Source organism: Poecilia latipinna, unplaced genomic scaffold (genome assembly GCF_001443285.1).
Source record: "Poecilia latipinna isolate Pla-1442-1.1 unplaced genomic scaffold, P_latipinna-1.0 Scaffold988, whole genome shotgun sequence".
In the NCBI taxonomy this organism is placed as follows: domain Eukaryota; kingdom Metazoa; phylum Chordata; class Actinopteri; order Cyprinodontiformes; family Poeciliidae; genus Poecilia; species Poecilia latipinna.
In genome coordinates, this window is record NW_015113604.1 from 70,677 (window position 1) to 90,166 (window position 19,490).

The 19,490-nt window shown below is 36.2% G+C and overlaps 1 protein-coding gene across 2 annotated transcripts in view; it reads left to right on the plus strand.

The window, feature by feature from the left end:
• Positions 1 to 19,490, plus strand: part of kcnh7 (potassium voltage-gated channel subfamily H member 7) — a 50,708-nt gene that overhangs the window by 5,165 nt on the left and 26,053 nt on the right. For both annotated transcript variants that reach the window (XM_015050365.1, XM_015050364.1), the window contains exons 3-4: positions 14,239 to 14,394; positions 18,441 to 18,881. In XM_015050365.1, the coding sequence (XP_014905851.1) occupies positions 14,239 to 14,394; positions 18,441 to 18,881 (597 nt within the window). The remainder of the gene's footprint in view (positions 1 to 14,238; positions 14,395 to 18,440; positions 18,882 to 19,490) is intronic.

Here is a 19,490-nt window from a genome sequence, read left to right on the forward strand (position 1 = left end):
ATGCAAAAAATATACTATATATATATATATATATATATATATATATATATATATATATATATATATATATATATATATATATATATATATATGTGTGTGTGTGTGTGTGTGTGTGTGTGTGTGTGTGTGTGTGTGTGTGTGTTTGCTATTCTTGGCTTACTCCTTAAATAATATGATAGAAAAAAAGGTATCATGTTTCCCTCGACAAGAATTTGAAAACTACTGCTACACATGGGGAGAATATTTTTCTTTGTTTTCTGTTGAGATCTTTGTATTAAAATCCAAAACCACAAAGACATGACATTAAAACATCATTTTTATCTGTACTTAGTGTTATTTTAACACTAGTTTTTCTTTTAAAATAAACACAATTAAATAACCTAAAATATATTTGTTTTTAAATGTGATTTTGTGAAACTAAACTAACTTTTAATCAGTGTTATACATTAAAGATGCAATATCAGTCCTGGACTATTAGTGTCTATGCAGATCCTCAAAATGTTCTAGTTCAGCAGGTATATAGGTAGATGGTGACTAGTGCTTCACTTCACATCAGTTTAATTCTGCGAACATAGCCTTTAATATGCAAACCTTTATGACTGGCTGACCGGAGATGTAAATAAACATTATAAATCTTGTTTGGGGCACAACTGACTGATGTGGCCCCCACGAGGTGCTTGTGATGCCCCCGTAGCCTTTGTCGCTCTGGGCAGGGGACTGCATCACCCATGTCAAAAACTGTTACTGAGTGTGGCCGGTATGCATGCAAGTCAAGAAGCATCATTTTTGACATGGTTCAGCCATGCCGCAGCTCCTCTTTGCTGTCCTATCATGATCCTTTGTGTCAGTCGACCACAAACATACCCGAGTCAGTTACGCGGAGTAAAGTCCACATTACCCCAGATGGGAGAACACAATGAGGGCAGTCAGCTGTGGCTCCAGCTTGTAAGTTTACTCTGAAGGCAATATACAGTGTGAAACTAAAAGTCTGACTTTGATGTTGCTAAAACACACAAAGGGCTTTCAAAATCTACTTAGATGTAACATTATTTACTTTTAGAAAATTACTATTTGAATACATATTATTTTTATTCACTGGTTTGGATTGATTGACTACATTGGCACTGATTAATAAAAATAGTCCTTTCACTATGGTTGTACAAATATAAGTAATAGAGATGCAAATCTGTAGCATATGTTGAACTTAGTACAAGACATCTGAGGCAAGTAACTATTAAATATTAAATATTATAGATCAGAGCTCACTGGGTGATTTCTGATCTTTGTTCTTTTTTTCCCCTAAGTTTTGATCTTGTGTGAGTGAGCAGTCAAAAGGTTCTACTATTTTAAGCAAAATCCAAAATGATTTTCATAATCATTTTTAAACTGTTTTCAGAAACTTTTATCAAACCTATAAGTGCCAGTCTCCCTGTCTATTCCACACAGATTGCAAATCTTATTAACAGATTCCTAAAAGTCTGTCAGTGTTTCAAAATCTATCATGTTTCATTAGAGACAGAAGTGACGGGGCTCAAAAGGTGTAAATATTTAGGGATAGGTTTAACTAAAACATTGAGTCCTCTTTAGAAATAGCTTCCACACAGACAAGAGCCCCGATTAGGCCTACAGTACTGTGCTCATTCATGGTGCTTTCACTGATTGGAAAAACATAAATATTTTGTGTCTCTGGCTGTCCGGTCACCTTTCAGGTCCAGTCAAGTTGAAAATCAGCTGATCTGGTCCCCATCTGATTTCCCTTTATGTGCCTATCAAACAGAGCCCGCATCTTGGCTTTCTTTTAAATCACATCACAAGAGAGAAGATTAGATCAGAGGTTTTGTAAGGTCATATATGCTGAACAGGATTTAAGGTTTGATGGACTGTGGGAAACAGCAATGAAAGTGACAGATTATACAAAACAGATGAGCGGAGCCACAGTGGCATCATCCTTTCCTCTTTATGTGCAGCCATTTGGCAGCAGCAGTTCTGGTCTACAAAAACAAATGTTACATTTGACTGTTGAATGGCACAGAGAGCTAATTAAGAAATGCATCATCACTCAACCATCGCCGCCTGCTTTATGTTTTATTTCTGTCTAAGTTAAGTTTTAATCCGCATGGTGGAGGCTTTGTAACCAACTGCAAAATAACGTTTGATGAATTTTGGTGCAGTTTGTTGTTAAGTGTTAGGCCAAAATAATGTGGCAAAATTTGGCATACTCTTTGTAAATTATCAAAGCAAAACTGCACTAAACGGAGCTGACTCAAAATATTAGTCTAAAATCCATTATAGTAAAAAAACAGAAAAAAAAAACAAGCACTACTACTGCCTTTTAAGAACTTCACTCTGTGCGTTTTCCTTATTCTAGAAGTGGGACACTATGGGTATGCCACAATGGCCCCGGCTGTATTGCTTAATTGGGCCGAGACCCAGCTGCTAGCCCTTAGCCATGCCTGCTCAACCAGGCTGTGCAACCACTACCTCCATTTGGCCCTGGATAACTTCTACTTATCACATGTTAGAGCTTGCTAATTTATTGATGCTAAACTGCACAAGCAAATATAGATGTAGAGCTTTTGGACAAACTTCTCTTCCAAAAACCACTTTTTGGAAGCAAAGTATTTTGTATCAGAGGCAAAATAACTATACAAAATGAAAAAATTAAATTATTTCATTATTTTAAGAAAATAACTACTCAGATTAGATTTCCGTGTACTATTGCCCAACTTGCTAAATTAGGAATTAACTTTGACTCACCAAGTTTTCAGAAGTTCAGCTAAATTTTGCTAGCCACACCTGGGGAATCAATAGTTTCCTTAAATTACCCTGTCTGACTGCAGAGGATAGGCTACAGGGATCTCACAAAACAATACATGACTTCCTAAATATATATATAGAAATTCTTGAACAGATCAGGAACATAATATTTGAAATCTATGGGCTTTGAAAGGGTCATAGAGCCATTTCTATAGCTTTGAGACGCCAGTAAACCACAGTGAGAGCCACATATAGAGAAAACATGGAAAAATGGTGAACCTTCACAGGCTAGTGAACCAAAACAAGTTTTTCCTTGATCTTGTTACCTCTACTTACTATCCAAATATGCTTGAGTATCTGAAAAATTGCAAAATAACCAAAATCTGAGTGGGGCCAACTACACTCCAGACTTGAAATATGTTATGATAAACTGACATTTGATGTTTATAGCTGCAAAATTATCGCCCAGATATGAATGATGTGGAGAGATAACAGTCCTAAATCGCAGAGAATTAATACAATGTCAACACTCAGTGGCATAAATCCCCAGATTGACCACCTCCTACTGTGCTCTCTGTGGAGCTTTTTATGGCCAGCATGACTTGGCTGCACACAGACAATCTGAGGTCACTCCTCATTTAGAGCAGCACATAAATGTGCATGTTCAATTTTAATTTTGAGCCAAGGCAGGGTATTTCTTTTAGCAATGCTGTACATTTTAACTGTCCCTCTGAGATGACCACAGATGCATGCGCAAACAGCAGCGTCGTTTTTTAAGGAGTTCAAATGGAAGTAAAGAAGTAATATTTTATTTAATCATAAGGAGCCGGGGTGTTAATAATTAATTGGGAGCTTGACTACATTCTGGGCTGCGGATACATGTTTAATCTACCATCCGCAGCTATCAGCCTCAACTTATCTTCCTTTTTTCGCTCATCTTGAACAAACTGGGAGGTAGTTACATCGCTGCAGGCTATTTACACATGCCACAGTCTAACACGATCTTTTCAAAAGTGCACATGAAGCATGTTTGTTATATGGGGGAATATCTAAAAGCAACTTTGCTTTGCTCACCATCCTCATACTACTTCTCTGTAGCATTTGAAAATCATCTTGTACCTAGAACCTTTAAAGAGCATAGCATGAGAGCTTCGAAACCTTTTGACATTATCATTGCCTTCAGTCTCTTGACAATTCTCCTTGGTGTGCATCACAGCTTCAAGACACAACTCCTAATACTCCTCAGAGGAATTTGCAGTGAGCTCATGAATAAAGATGTCAGGGCTGTGACTGGGAATGAGCAGCTTACAGAGTAAATGCATTAAACTGGTATAGAAGACCCAGTTCGTAGACTTCCACTGCTATAGGGAAATTAAAGATTCATGGCATCCTGGAGAGCAATAGACCCATTGATTTAAAAGCGTCTGTAAGTCAAAGTCGATGGGTACAAAGTGCGTTTGATGCCTCTGCTTCCTCACGGCATTTCGATGTATCTGTCCTACTGCAAATAAGCCATAATCCTTCGCATTTAAACCTTTCATGTTCCTCACTGTATGTGCCTAGTTTCAAAATAAACCAGCCCCAGTTTGGCAGTCTCATTGGGTCCTTGTTTAATGTGTGAGATTTACTGGCTTTTAGCATTCAATATGACTTAAGTTGCAACCTTAAACCTTCGTGTTTATGCTTGGTTGTTTTCCTGTGTGTTTAATGAAATGGGAAGTCTTAAAAAATGAAGTCTGGATTGATGAATCTGGGTGCCATCAAGAGCAACAAAGCTTTGGCCTTTTTTTCCATGAACAGACAACAAGTTAAGCTGCTTATATGCATGCTGCTTAGAAAAGAAAAGTAATGGAACAACAGAAAGTGCAGAAGCTCTGTAAAGACTTCCAACATGGGGGCATTTTCTTTTAATTTGAGTGTTCCTCTTTCTGGGAAAAGCCAAGACAGGTTGTGAGAGATATTCCACATGCAGGCTTCCTCCAGCGTGGATACATATTCAATGAGATAAACACTTTCCCTTGAGGGCTTTGTAAAGCTATCCTATTCCAGAGGGTGTAATAATACTTTGTACCTGAATGAGTCTTAACAAAAGGAAGCTGACACCGTGGAGCAGAGAGAAGTTAAATGGATAATGGCTACATAACAGCAGCAGCTTAGCTAAGCACGCTGAATGATCTGGGACATGTGGCGTGCGTGGGTGCAGGGTTTCATAGGTGACTCCCCACCAAGGGGACTGAAGGGCCACGTGCACCCTGCCGAGGCTTCAGTGGCAGGGGAGAGAGGGGACACGGGACAGAGAGTGCCTCCAGTACACAAGGTGTGTTGTAGGACACTTGGGTGGCTGCACTCTGAAAGAGTGCATCCATTTTTCATTATGCTCAGCCTTCACTGCTGTCTTGCTCTTCAGTATTCATCATATATAAACTCTCCAAGCAGAAGTATCAGATTACATGTCGAATTAAGTGCTACGAGAAATTTGGATGCGTGTCGCAATTGAAGTACTTTTTTTGACACACTACTAATGTCAGCTTCGTTATTGGCAGTATTGGATGAAGAAATAATTATTAATTGGGATGTGAGGGCAGTACAATGAAGTCTGTGAATAAGTGATGAGAATCTGCTATGGCTTTAATTTCATGTTTCAGCATTTGGCAGAATTTAACATATTTCTTATCCTCCCATGTATCTAAAAATACATTTTGTGTGGGGCAAAACTTGAAGAAATGAAGCACACTCCTTGAAATAGCAAGTAAACTGATGGATAGAATTTATGCATGTCAAAGATGATGTACTTTTGTTTTGTATTCTCTGCCTGTATTTTGATGAAGTGTGTATATTTTCTTTTTTCAGAATAGGATAGAATGTCACTGGTTTGCTTGATCATTTTTTCTATGCTTACTAATATTCTGATGACATCGGGCTGAGAGTCCAATGCTTTCATGTCGTATATAAAAACACCCATGTTAAATAAGTAAATATCATTTTAAATTTAAATATGTCAGAGGTACAAATCATTTCAGGTTCAATTGTAGAAATATCATATAGCAGTTTTTAATTTGAAAAAAAAATGGCTTGTTCAGTTTTATTTGTGGAATTACAAGCAACTTAGATTGAAACTTAGAAACAAGAGTCTGAATCATTCTACACCAATTTCCAATTAGCAAAAATACAGTTTTTTATTTTGTAGTCTTTGAAAAAAAAAACATTGCTTATGAACAATCTTATGAGGTCTTATGAGGACTTTAAAACACCAAAAAATTTGCTTCCTTAAAAAATATTTTTAAGTCGTGTCTCACTAATATAGTTACACATGAGGAAATGGAGTATCATGAACTGGCAAAAGTAAATACAAGCGAATCACTGCTTATAGCTGGTGCTTAAAGTTATCCCTTTTGGCTCTGAAGATGGTGATTGAGGATGAAATTAGGCCAGACTGTGTGGCTAACAGCGGTCTCACTGAGGAGAGATATTGCCACAAGCCCCAAGGACTTTAAACAAAGGGTGAGTTTGCATGGCCTCTCCCTACATGCCCTACTCTTGACTGACTATGCCCCTAATGTTGTGTATTGGCCAAAGCAGAATAGCCTTTAAACAGAAACATGTCAGATTTCATTAGATACAGCTTGCAGCTGAGCGGTAGTTGTAGGGTTACTGTGTTCGGAGAGGACGATGCATAAATACTAAAAGTCAGTGTTCAGCAATAGCAAAGCAATTAAGCAAAAAAGAAAAAGGGTGATTCACATTTTAAAGTGAGATTTGATACTATTTAGTAAACTCATTTTACTTGAAAATAAGCAGAAGTCTTTCTGTCTTGAGGACATCCTCCTCCTTCTTTCGATACAAGTGCTCGTGACCTTTGAATTCTCTTCACAAAAATGTTCAGATGATCGTTTAATTAAACAGCAATGTCTTAATAATTGATGATGGAAATGTAATCTGGAGTAATGAAATTTCCATCCTGAAAAGGGGGCTAGGCTTAATATGCCATCCTTTCATTCAAGCAGCTGTAAATGACATTTCTTGGCTCACAAGAAAACATTTTATAAATGTCAGGGACTGAATAGCCATTCATTCGTTCATCGACGCAAAATGCGTCGTCAAGGATGTTAACCACATCTTGCAGCTGTGACCACGGCCACAGGTATTGTTTCCTGTGAAGAGTCTTGGCAAAGATCGGAAGTATTGAGCAGCCTGAGACCTAAATAATTAGTTATCTTCAGTAGTAAACAAACCCAGCTCTACAGCTCTAATGAATACATTCCACAGGGCGGAGGTTAATCAAGTAAAATCAAAATTAAAGGTTACAGAGAGGAAACTAAACTAAAGGTTACAGAGAGGATGTAGAGCCCTCAAGTCCCCACATCTTTGCTATTTTTGCAACACTTTTCCACATTTAGCAAACAGTGTAGAGGAGCGTGGCTCATTTTGCAGTTTAAAATACTTTCTGCAGAGTAAGAAAATCAACACATGTTAATAAAAACAACAAGTGGAGTGGTGAGCTCAGGCTCTCAAATAAATGCTTGGAAACAGCATAATTTGCAACAGCACATTGCAGTATAACACATTGCCAAACTATGACTATTTTTTTTTACTTGATTGAGTCACTCAGTTTTTTTTTATATATAAAAGGTTTGAACATTTTCCCCAAATTACCAGACTTTCATGCAGCTCCGATAATAATTACGTTATGGTAACAAGTTGCTTTGTTAACCTAACACAGTCAAGTGCTGTCTGAAAGCAATGACTTTTTTTTTTCAAGCGTCTAAACACGGGGTTAACTGAGAATCAAATCTCATTTTCATGCTTTGCAGTGTGCTATAATTATCTTTGTTCTTAAATTAATTTTTAGAAAGGAATTAATATATACAGAAATAAATTCATAATTTAGTGTAAAATGCAAAAATAAAAATAGATAAAACAAAATAAAATAATACAAATTTGTTGTTTTGCATAAATGCAAATAAAGACAAACCTATTTATGCCCTTTAGCATCTATTTGTTAAAATACTGATTCTTGCAACTCCTTTGAAATATTATTATAGCTCTAACTACTGGTGGATGAACCTCAACCTGTTCTCGGCCTATCACAGGGTTCTTTCTGTTAGAATCTCCACTTGTTTCTACTATTCACCTCAGCAAGAAAATACACAGCCCCAATGCACACTATGATGAAAGTAGAATGTGAAGAGAATGAAGTATTAGCAAAATCCATCAACAATCATACATTATTGAGATGTAAACGTAACAACTTGGAAAAACTACTTTCTGAAATGTTTCATCACATGCTGCTTTGAGCTCCAGACTTTTTCAAGCATTGTGAAAGGAAATGACATATTTGCAAAGTGGTAAAATTTCACTTTTCTTACTCTTTTGCATGTGTTACAGGCCTGAAATACAAGAACTGAGTAAACACTGACAGCCAAAATAAAGCTGTGAAAAAGCATGACATCTCTTGCTTTAAATATATTCCTGTAGTGAGTGATAACAAGCATCAGATGACAAAATTCAGTATATATCTTTAATGAATTACTTTGTGTCAAACTGAAGCTGCATGATGTTCAATTCACACTTTATAAGACCATCCAAGATTTTATATTTGTATATTTAATTTTTATATTGCACATAGAAAGCAGTTTCTCTACTCAGAGTCCCTCTCGGATTACCAAGATTCTCACCCTGTCTCTCCGGGAGAGCTGAGATGTATCCACTTGTATCCACAATCTCATTCTTTCTGTCCCTACTCGAATCTCATGACCAAAGATAAGAGTAAGAGCATCGGCTAGTAAATTGTATTCACTATGAATCCAGGTACAGCGTTCACATTGCTGGAGACTCAATCTTTCCCTCACTCTTGAACAAGACTCTGAGATACATAACCTCCTCCACTTGGGGTAGGACTTTGCCTCCACCCAAAAGAAGCATTATATCATATCCTTCCACCAAGCAGCTGCTAGACTTTAGAACCTCCACTGCTCCCAATAACCTCAGACTAAGAAAGAGACTAGACCCATGTCGTTATGTGTGCATCCAAGCTGACATTTGCTCTGTCTTTATTTATTTATTTTTTTGTAAATATTCTGTTGCTGTTTTTTATGTACACATATAAATATCTTGCATGTTTCTTTTTAATTCCCTACTCAGTTACAAATTCCTTTCAATCCATTATTTCCTAAGTTGCAGAGTTGTCCTCCGTGTACAGTTATTTATTCTTTTGTTATTTTTTTTATACTTTCACATTAGTTTAAATAATATTATGTATGCTTCCATTTGCCTCTTGCTACTGATTCTCAAAAAAGTGATATTTTGAGTAAGAGGTGTTTCTAATAGTCTGATAACATTAAAATATGTTAATCTTTAAACTCTAATATAATATAATATAATATAATATAATATAATATCTATATTTGACTTACTATGCTGCTGGTGCTTAGTAATGTGCTATGGAGAGTTTATGGGCTTGAAGAATAAATGAATAAAAAAGCATTTTTGAGCAGCATGATCAGCTGGTCACTGGTTAAGCTGGTCAAGCTGAAAATCGGTCAATTCCAGTAACCTGCTGAGCAATCTGTGCATCCACTGTCCCTCTAAGAAACGAACATCAACATTATTTAAGCCATCCGTGCATTTAGGAGAGTGTTATTTTGCTGTCTGGCTGGCCTACAAACAGCATTCTTATATTAATATTTCATATGTTTGTTCAATCATCTGGACGTCATGCAGTTTCCAAATGAGGGTGGTTAGGCTTTGTGGCTAACCTTCTCGGATCAAAAAAAATACAAAAATAAAATCCCTAAATCCGGAAAGGAATAGATCTGACTAGAGCCTTTAAATGGGATTGCTACATATAGATGCCTCAGCAATAATTCTCCTGACCTCTAACAGCAATATTTTACTCAAGCACAGTGCACATGGCTTCACTATTGAAGTGGCTATGACATGGATCTTATCCCAGGGGTAATACTCGTTTTGTTCTTAGCTTTCTGTTTAGAGCAAAACTGAAGGGAGTGTGAAACAGTGTGAAATGTTAACTAAAGCAAGTTTACTGCTGTCATGGTCCATGAAGGTTAAACAGAGGAAGGGCACGATGCCAGCATCAATTAAAGCTATATATGGCATTATGTCACTGTAAGGAGATGTGTGGTAGAAAATAGTTTGTCATCCATCAAAGCTCAGGTGAAGGGGTGTCCTTGTTATTGTTTGTCAAGAGAAACTGTGGAAAATCTGGAGAGGCATCATGTGGTGAGGGAAAAAACCCACTAGGTTTAATGTAGAATGTCTATTTTTAAATATAACAATTTTAAAGGACTGAAAGTGTATTTATTATATGTATTTCCTGTTAAAGACATTAATTAATATTTATAAGGATTGTCCATCCCCTTATCTCTTAGCAATTATTTCAGGTAATAGTTTGAATAATCTACTGAGAAATTTCATAATTGTCCAAGTATGACTTAATATGACTGTATGTATAATTTGAACATTTTATAAAATGAATATAAGCAAAAATAAATAAATAAATAAAAATAGTGTATGGCCTATAGTCTATAAATAGCAAACTTTGATTGAACTAAGTCAACATTAAGTTAAATATTATTATTATTTATTTTTTTTTACATATTTGGTTAATTTATTTGTATGACATATTAGAAATTACATGTACAAAAACATTTTTAAAACCAAGAACAAGTATTTTCCAAGTATTTTCTCTTTTACTTTTTTGACGAAACATTTGAAAATTACAAATAAAACACAACAGTATTCAAACTGTATCTTGTAATGGTTGCCGTGACAATAATATTTCAAATGCGCTACTCCCTCTGCCGAAAAAGACAAATTATCTGCTATTCTTAAGATAAAACATCCCATTGTACAATAATGGCAATTATTAGTGCCAATAAAAAATCTCAAGTGGCAAAACATGTATTTGTTTTGTCATTTTTGCCAGCATAGCTCCAACCTCTTTGTTTCCAATTGTGCCCATGAAAAGAATGTTTTAAAGGCTGAACAGCTATGCTTCCAAGCCTTTATGTGACTCCACAGAACCAACAGGAATGCACTATACATTGGAAATGTGGGTTTTAGGCCTAAACATCGTTTAAAAAAATGTTTAGAGGCATAATGATATTCTGCAAAAGTTACAATGATGTAATTTTTGTTAGTAGATCATTACATCAATTATTTATTGCTTACCTATTTCTGTACTCAATTGTACAAATTTATTGCTGAAAATCAAAAATTATACTTGCTGTTCTTGCAATGACATTGTTAGGAGCTTTTCTTTAGATCCATTTTAGTAGAGGTGACATTCAGCAGGAGACCATATGAGAAAAAGGACCCCTGCTGCTTAGCCTTTAAGCATGACTATTGTTTCCCCATCTGTTAAGGTAAGGCTCAGCCCAAAACCCATCCTGCTGAATGCGTCATTTTGGATTTCAGTTCCAACAGTATCTCAGTGTTCGATGATGCGTAATTGTTTTAAGCCAGTTATAAAACAAAAGATAATTTTACCATAGAAAATATTCCGCAGTGATGAAGAAAGCACTTGCAAAGTGTTGTTAGTAGTTTATGTGTTATTAGGAGTTTATATATTTTTAATTTGAATATTCAGTGTGAATGCTTAGGGGAAAAAATGCCCTCAAAAGCTAAATTTCTATTTTCTTTCATTACAATTATTATAAAACTTCAATACAGTTATTTTTTTTCTACTCGCAAAAAAACAACAACAAACTGACAATGTTTGTTTTTGTTTTCCTGCAGAAATATAAAACTCTGATATTTTTTCTCTATTAATAACCCTAAATTTTCAGCAATTCTCTAAGTTTAGACCTGAGCTGCAACCATTATAAAACATTTGAAAAGTGTTTATAGGGTTTACAGCTCATATCTTTAACAAGGCAAAAGTATTTACACCGTTTAAACTTTTTGTGCATTTTATCACCCCACAACCAACAACTCCAATGTATTTTATTAGTATTTTAAGTGACAGAACAAAAGAAAATCACAAAGTAAAATTTGAAAATGTATGATCTGCATTTAGATTTAGCCCCTAAATAAAATCCAGTGCCTACATAAGTAGATTAATCAATATTAGCACCATATTAGATATGCTTTATTCAACATGGAGAGGTGAGCTAGACAGAGTTGAGGTAGATGCTCATCTTCCCACAGGACAACCTCAAACATAAAGCCTTAGTTACATTGGAATGGTTTTAGAATGATTTAGATATTAGTCTAATTCATAATTTTTAACAAGATCCAGAAATGACTGCTTAGAGATGCTCTCCAAAAGCAGATGGCCAAACAAAGTAATGAAAAAAGCAGGCTGGATATACATACATGGTCAACTTTTTGTATTTTTATGTAAAAAGAAAAACAATGAAAACCATGTGTCATTTTCCTTCACATGGACAATTCTGCACTAATTTGTGTTTTTGTGTCACAAGTGACCCCTTCCCAAAAATACTCAAGTTTGTGGCCATGAATAACAAAATGTGATAAAGTTTTGGAGAAACACTGCAAAACACTGCATGTGATTCTGAGTGGAAACAGGATCTGAGCAAAACCTGTGTTAGTATGCCTGTTATTTTCTGTGCATCCTATTATTCTTTCGGTTTTTATGTTTTTATATTATCTGTATGTCCTTTGATAGAAAAGGCAAAGGACTTTTCTGTCACTTTGCTGCTAATGTACGGAATTTCCCCACTGAAAGACAATAAAGGCTATTCTATTCTATTCTATTCTATTCTATTCTATTCTATTCTATTTGTATTCTAGTCTATTTCTATAAATGTATCAATCTAAACTTTGTTTTTAAGCTGCCATTTGAGCCTGATCTGTGTGAGGAGTAGTTGGAATACTGTCCAGATCTTTAGAATAAACGTGCCTGACAGTGAAGAGGCTCATATAAAAATAGATTTCCTGGAAGTCAAAGAGTCAACACATTGAGTTCTTCGATTGCAACGTTAAGGGTCTTGTTCTCAGCAAATAACCGTGTTGTACAGATTTCTAGTATTTTCTCCACTAGCTGGAATGAAATAAATGTTTGAAAGACCAAGATATAATCGAAACATTTCTTATCCTATAGTTTTATTAGATTTGTTAGAGTAGGAATATTACCTGTATTTTTCCCAGAGAAATGTTTTTTTTTTTTTTTATGCAAGAGGATTTTCTAGTAAAGGACAAACAGCTGCCCTGCCCTGATAGCCGTGTTCCTCTTCATCATGAAATACAGTGAGGCAACCATAACACGAGGCTGGATGTAGTCCACACCTGCTGGTCCTATTATCCTCACACTATATATGCAGCTGTATGTTGCACTATTTATTCCCATGGGTTCACCTCACGCTATACACTTGAAACATTAAATATAATTGGTTCTCCAATAAGAATTCATTCAAGTTTTTGTTGTTGTTGTTGTTGTTGTTGTTTTGTTTCCTATTCCATTAAAATCATATTAAGGTATTTCAAAATTGACAATGCATCACTACTTTCATTCGTTTAGATGCAGAAACCCTTCCAACGCATTTCTGGCATGTTGAGGCAGAGCAAGCTCGTTATATTTAGTCAGACACCAAGTCGGCTGCTAATGAATGCTGCTGGCAGGGTGTCTGTGAGCCCCGAGGAGATTACAGGGAACACTGATAATGTGTGTCCTCTCTATAAATGAGGAAGACAGCAACCTACACAGACAGATCTGCAGACTTTTCCATTTGGACTGTGTCTTTTCTGCCCATACCAACAAGATGCATGCTGCTGTTTCCATATAGCTTCTAAAAACACTAATCTTATTTTTGTTTGAATTCATGGTGGGAATGTCCATTATGTGGTCAAGGATTTAATGGTTTATGAGTTAAAACACTGTCAGAATTGCTTTATCCTGCCGGTCACTGATCCGTTATGTCAGCTTAGCCGCTGCTGCACAGTGGCTATTGTGATGCTGTTCAGAGCTCAGTGGGTAGAAAGTTTTACTATCGGGGCCAAGAGGTTCAACTGCAAATATCCTGCACAAATTGATTGTTCTGTTTCTGTCCTTAAATTGATTTTAATAGGGCCAACCCATTTAAAACATCCCTCTAAATCTTACTCCCTCTCTATTTTGGCCTGGTAAGTTTTAATTCACCTACATCAGTTCCATCTATCTATCTACCTATTCATCCATCTATACATCTAGTTCTCTCTTTATCTACCTATTGTTTTTGCTAAAAAAAAATAGTGTAAAGTCGTTTTAAGTGTAACAAGTTTTTAATGTGTCCTTTCGATGGGTTTTGAAAACAAAACATTAAACTCAGTCACTCCTGTTGTAAACTACAAACCTTTTCACAATCTTTACATATGATTTCCCATCCAAACACTGGACTTCGAGGACATTGTTTTAGGTGATGCTTATTAGACGGGGCATGTTGAAAAGTTAACAGTTCCTAGGCTGACCTTTAAACCTAGTGATTTCAGTTGTTTGACACAGATATTTTTGTTCTCTTTCAGGGTCTGACTTTCAGTGTACTACTCACATAATCCCAGTCAAGAATGAAGAAGGAGTTGTGATGATGTTTATTTTAAATTTTGATTACGTTGTGGATGAAGGAAGTGACCACTCCACAGAGAACATAAGCCCTGCATCCCCTACAAAGTCAGATCAAAGTGAGTATCAGATATACCAGGAGTTTATTATTGAACTTCTATAAATAGCATCATATCTTTCCATTCTTTGGTCGCCTTGTACTAGGACTGAGTGTGCTTAACATTATTATCACTTTGCTCTAATTAGTTGTTCCATAACAAGATTTTCTGCCAGGGTAGAAAAAAAAAAATTTGACTTTTTTTTTTTTTTTTTTCCAGAAATAAATCTTAGAATATTCCATGATATCATATTTCTTCCAAAAGAAATACACCCTGACGTCAAGTAAAGTCATCTGGTGGTAAACAAAATATACCTGTGGTCTGCATCTGCATCTTCAGAGCCACAAGGGATTCTTTGGACCTTTCATTATGGCACTTAATTTATTTTTTTCTTAAATTGACAAGGAATGAACTAATATTTATTTTTTTTGTTTGTTTTTAATTTGTCAAAAGTTCATGGAACCCTATTTTTGGGCTGGTCTTGGACTAAAAAGAGTCTTTGGATTCTAAAGTTTGGAGACCCCTGTTATAATCTTACAATATTGGAATCATCTGCAAGTTTTACAATATATATAATGATGCATTTTCAAAAATGCAAAGAACCTGTTTAAATATTACATTTTAAATTCCAGGCAGCCATGTTAGATTTGTTGATCAAGGTTGGTAAGAAACCTGCAACTCTCCCACTTTAAATTCCAATTTAGGTGGGTCTTTCTATTAACTTTTTCAAACTAAAATTTGGAAAACATAACTAATTGCATCCTTGACCCAACAGAGCTAATTGATAAGAATGATTTGTTCTTCTTTTGTTGTTCTAATGGCATAATACAACACACTGACTAGGTGCTGAATTGCTGTCTTAAAAAGTCTGCCAGTATAGCGCTAATGTGTCTGAAAAACCTAGAGGTTGGAGTCCTTGTCAAACGGTGTTTTTGACTAAATTCCCAGAGGGTTAGACGTTTAACTGAAGTCCTAAAAGGGGCGCAGGTTTTAATCTTTTTATCTTTTTTTAATCTTTTTTTTTTTTTCAAAATCTCTTTCTCACTGTTTATTCAATGTCACATGCTGTTTTTATTTTAATTATGCAAAGCACTTTGAAATGCCTTGCTACTGAAATATGCTATACAAATACAATTTTATTGATTGATTGCTTTGTTATGAAAAGTTTGAGAACCATTGGCTTATTTTATTAGTCAGCTAGCACAGAGTAGCTTACAAAGTTGCAGTAACAAGCCCCATGTGAACACAGGGATAGAATGCTGTGCTCTGCTTGTGTCTTTGTATTTTCTCTTTGGGTGTGTATCAGATGGTGCAAAAACAATGAAACATGCAGTTCAGCAATATTCTTGTCTCTGTCTCTAGGGCTCTTTCATTTAGCTTGTGTTGTACAATGTTCATATGTGAATTTTATGCCTCTGCATGCAGCCATGCCCCTGTGTTTTATGCTAGCATTGTTAATCAGAGTTGATGGCTTGTGATGAGGTTTCAAGAAGAGAACCTGTGGGTACATGAGACAGATGAACATACGATGTGACTTTAGATTAGTGGAGTCAGAGAGAAAGAGTCTTCATTACACGCGTGCACACACACTTACTGTATGACCTTAACGTTGTCTTTGACTTTGAATTTCTCTTACACAACAGGAAGGAATTAAAGTTGATTTCAGGCTGCGCTCAAGACTTTCCCATTGGACCTGTACGTGAACCACTGTTTTTGCAGACGAGTTTCTTTCTGTAGATTACTATAAAATCAAACATGAATATGATTGTTTTAGTATATTATTTTAGTTGCAAAAAAAACTTAAAATACCATTTAAACTATTTACACTTCAAGTTTGTATTTACTCATTAATGGTTTTATATGTTCAAAAGAGATATGTATTGCAGTATCGCTTACATTTACACACCAATGCAAAATAGTTAATGCATCAGCTGCTTTCTGGAAATATGTTTTCTGTCACTATGGCATAAGTTGAAAGACTTTTGTAAGTTTGACATCAGAGAATCAGTCTATGCAAGCTTCAGTATCTAAAATTACTCATGGTAAACTAATTTGCTTCTTCTAGATATCGCCAACCGCTTTATGGCAAATACTGTAAATGGAGTTGGAAAACTGGTGGTCTTCACACCTCATCTTTTAATGTGCAGCCCCATTACAGCAGGGCAATATTGGAACCGCTCTTTTATGAGATGGAGATTAAACTGTAATTGCTGTTATATGCGTCTAACATTGTCTTGGGTTCATATTTCTGAAGGAGCAAAACAACCACAAAATTGTTCTTCCTGCCTAATTGCTCCTGTTAATGTTTCATTGCATATATTGCCTATAGGACTTAGACACAAACAAGGATTCTGCATTTAGCATTTTTTCTTGCTTCCAGTGCAACATATTTTTGAAAAAGCAATTTGGTGTTTGATTTTGTAATCCCCTGAAGCTCAAAACATAGTTACTGATAATCAGTTTTCAGAAAGGGAAGATATAGGTTTTATACTCCTGAGTCTCTTTATTAGACTCACCTTTCCAGATGGGGTACATTCGACGTGCTCCTTTTAGTTTTCTGGCATAGTGCAATATCCTGCTGGAATCAGCTGTCATGAAGAAGGGTCATAAAGAGATTAACACAATCAGCAACCATGTAAGGTATGCAAGATCCAAAAAGTCCCAAGTCGGGACTCTAAGTGGCTCAGTAGCAGAGCGGGTGCACCATAAACAGAGGCTGCAGTCTTCAATTCTGCTACCGTGTTCAGTTCCTTCCCCCTGGCCAACTACTGCATGTTCTCTCTTCTTTTCTCTACTCTTCTTACTGTAAACCTAATAAATAAAGGCTACTAGTAGCATTAGTGGCCTTGAAAAGGATACAATACCAGGTTTGTATTTAAAGGTTGAACTTGTGCCAGGAAAATATCTACACACCATGACACCACCACTACCGGTCTATGAAGTGTAGGTACAAGGCAGGATGCATCTATGCTTGTCCCAGTGGTCAATGTGTTGGGCAGAGATTGTTTTCCAAATTATTTGTAAAGCATGGTTATTTCATCTACGGTTCCCTTTCTATTGTCTAGTTTGCCCATTCTCCTTTGACCTCTTACATTGAAAATGCATTTTCCTTCACACAGCTGCCACTAGACTTTCTCTCCATTCTCTCTGGATGAAGAAGATGGTGGTTTGTAAAAAATCTTAATGAATCGGAAGTTTTAGAAATACTCCAACCAGCCTTCTCGTTCTTCTCCATTCAGTTTTAACGTTCAGTTTTGCTGATTTAGTATTTGGGTTAGCAAGCGATCAAAGATGTATTTCTAATGAAGCGGCCGATGAGTGAATATGGCTCTAATTATAATGATCTCAGACTCTAACAATTCTTATAGGAGGCTGTAAATACCACATTTATTTGCTAGTTCTGTAAACTGGGCCATGCTAAAATACTGTGGTTCAATGGGAGCAGAGGCCATCTTGCAATTAAAAAATTATGGGGTTTGATTTGAACCTCCTTCTGCCACATGTCCCCCTGGGCAAGGCACTTAATCTCAAGTTCCCTACTGATTTGCAAAATGGTGTATGAATGTCTGCATGTTTGTGTGTTTGGCAGGTTGAATGTGGCTCTAGTGTAAAAGCACTTTAAAGATTCGGTGTGACTAGAAAAGGGCAATGCAGTTTTAGCAAAAATGTAATAATAAAGTAAACCGTCCAATATGTGATTGAATACATGTTATAAACTGCTGAAAATGTAACAACAAAAGTGATTTGTCATAGGGGACTTCAACTATTAGTGGGTAAACAGTATTACGCCATTTATATATTTATTAACTTACAACTTAAAGCTCTTTGAACATTGTAGAAATTGGTCTGAGCTAACCTCACTCTGGTGACATGTACATTCATTTTGTTTGAGGGTTGACAGCACAGCAGCTGCGATAATGTGGATGGATTTTGTGTGTGTGTTGAATGCATTTTAAGTTAATGTCATACAGACACTTCAGTGTTTGGTGGATGTACTGTTGAACTTTAAATGTCATTTCAGTGAAGAAAGATAATCAGTATATCGACTTTCTTTTCTCATTTGATAGGAAGGAGCAGATTCTTTCGCTTCCGTCAGGTCGCCTTGAGCCTGATGAATACCAACAAGCAATCTCTTCCACAAGAGGACCCAGACGCCGTAATGGTGGATTCTCCCAAAGAAGATGAGGACTCGGTGGCATTGGAGAGCTTTCCTTCACCCACAAAGAGCATTTGCAGTCCTACTGAGGCCAATGACACGCGTGCCCTCATAAGTTCTAGCCACCACTCTTCCCAGGCTAGCATCGGCCCTGAACCACTTGATCATTCATCCCTCAAGGTCCCGTGGGACAAGCTGTACCAGACAGAGCCTCACCAGTCCTCCACCTCCCTGTCAAACACCTTCCCCAGAGGCAGCACCGGCAGCATGAGGAGAGCCTCATCCATCCATGAAATTGAGGGTTATAGCTCCAATTCAAAAAGTGTATTCAGGGACCGACATACAAGTGAAGGTACAATTTCTAATTAGAAACATTAGTAACTCAGGCTGTGAGGTATCCGGAGTGGAAAGATTGTATAACCTGTTTAGAAATCCAAACTAAATCAAATAAATGAACTGGCTTTTATAGAGTTTTTTGCAAAGAAGTTACCCACTCATTAAACTTGGGAGGTAAATTCTTAATAATGATTAAAAAATAATAGTAGTGCCCAAAAGCAATGTAACTGGGATGCGATGGAGAATTGGGAGAGGAATCTAGATGCAAAGACAAGTCTTACTATACAGAATTATGTTTAAGAATAATTGTATGGTTTAAGAAAAATAGATATAAAGTAGGACAAGGATATTAGGTCATAGTTTATGTAAATGCATTCATTACATTCCATCTAGTGATCTTGTTTTTAAGAAACAAGATTTAAGTCGTGGTCCATGGATCTGTATTAGATGTTAAAATGGCTATATCACGTCATTTATTTATATAATATGATAAATAATAAGCCTATTAGCTAAATGTGGATTGAAAATTGTTCAACCCTATTGAGTAAACTGATATCTTTTACTCCAGACAGCGAGTCCCTTGATAAAATCTTTCCGAGAGCTTTAAAGTCAGCTTTAAAAAATT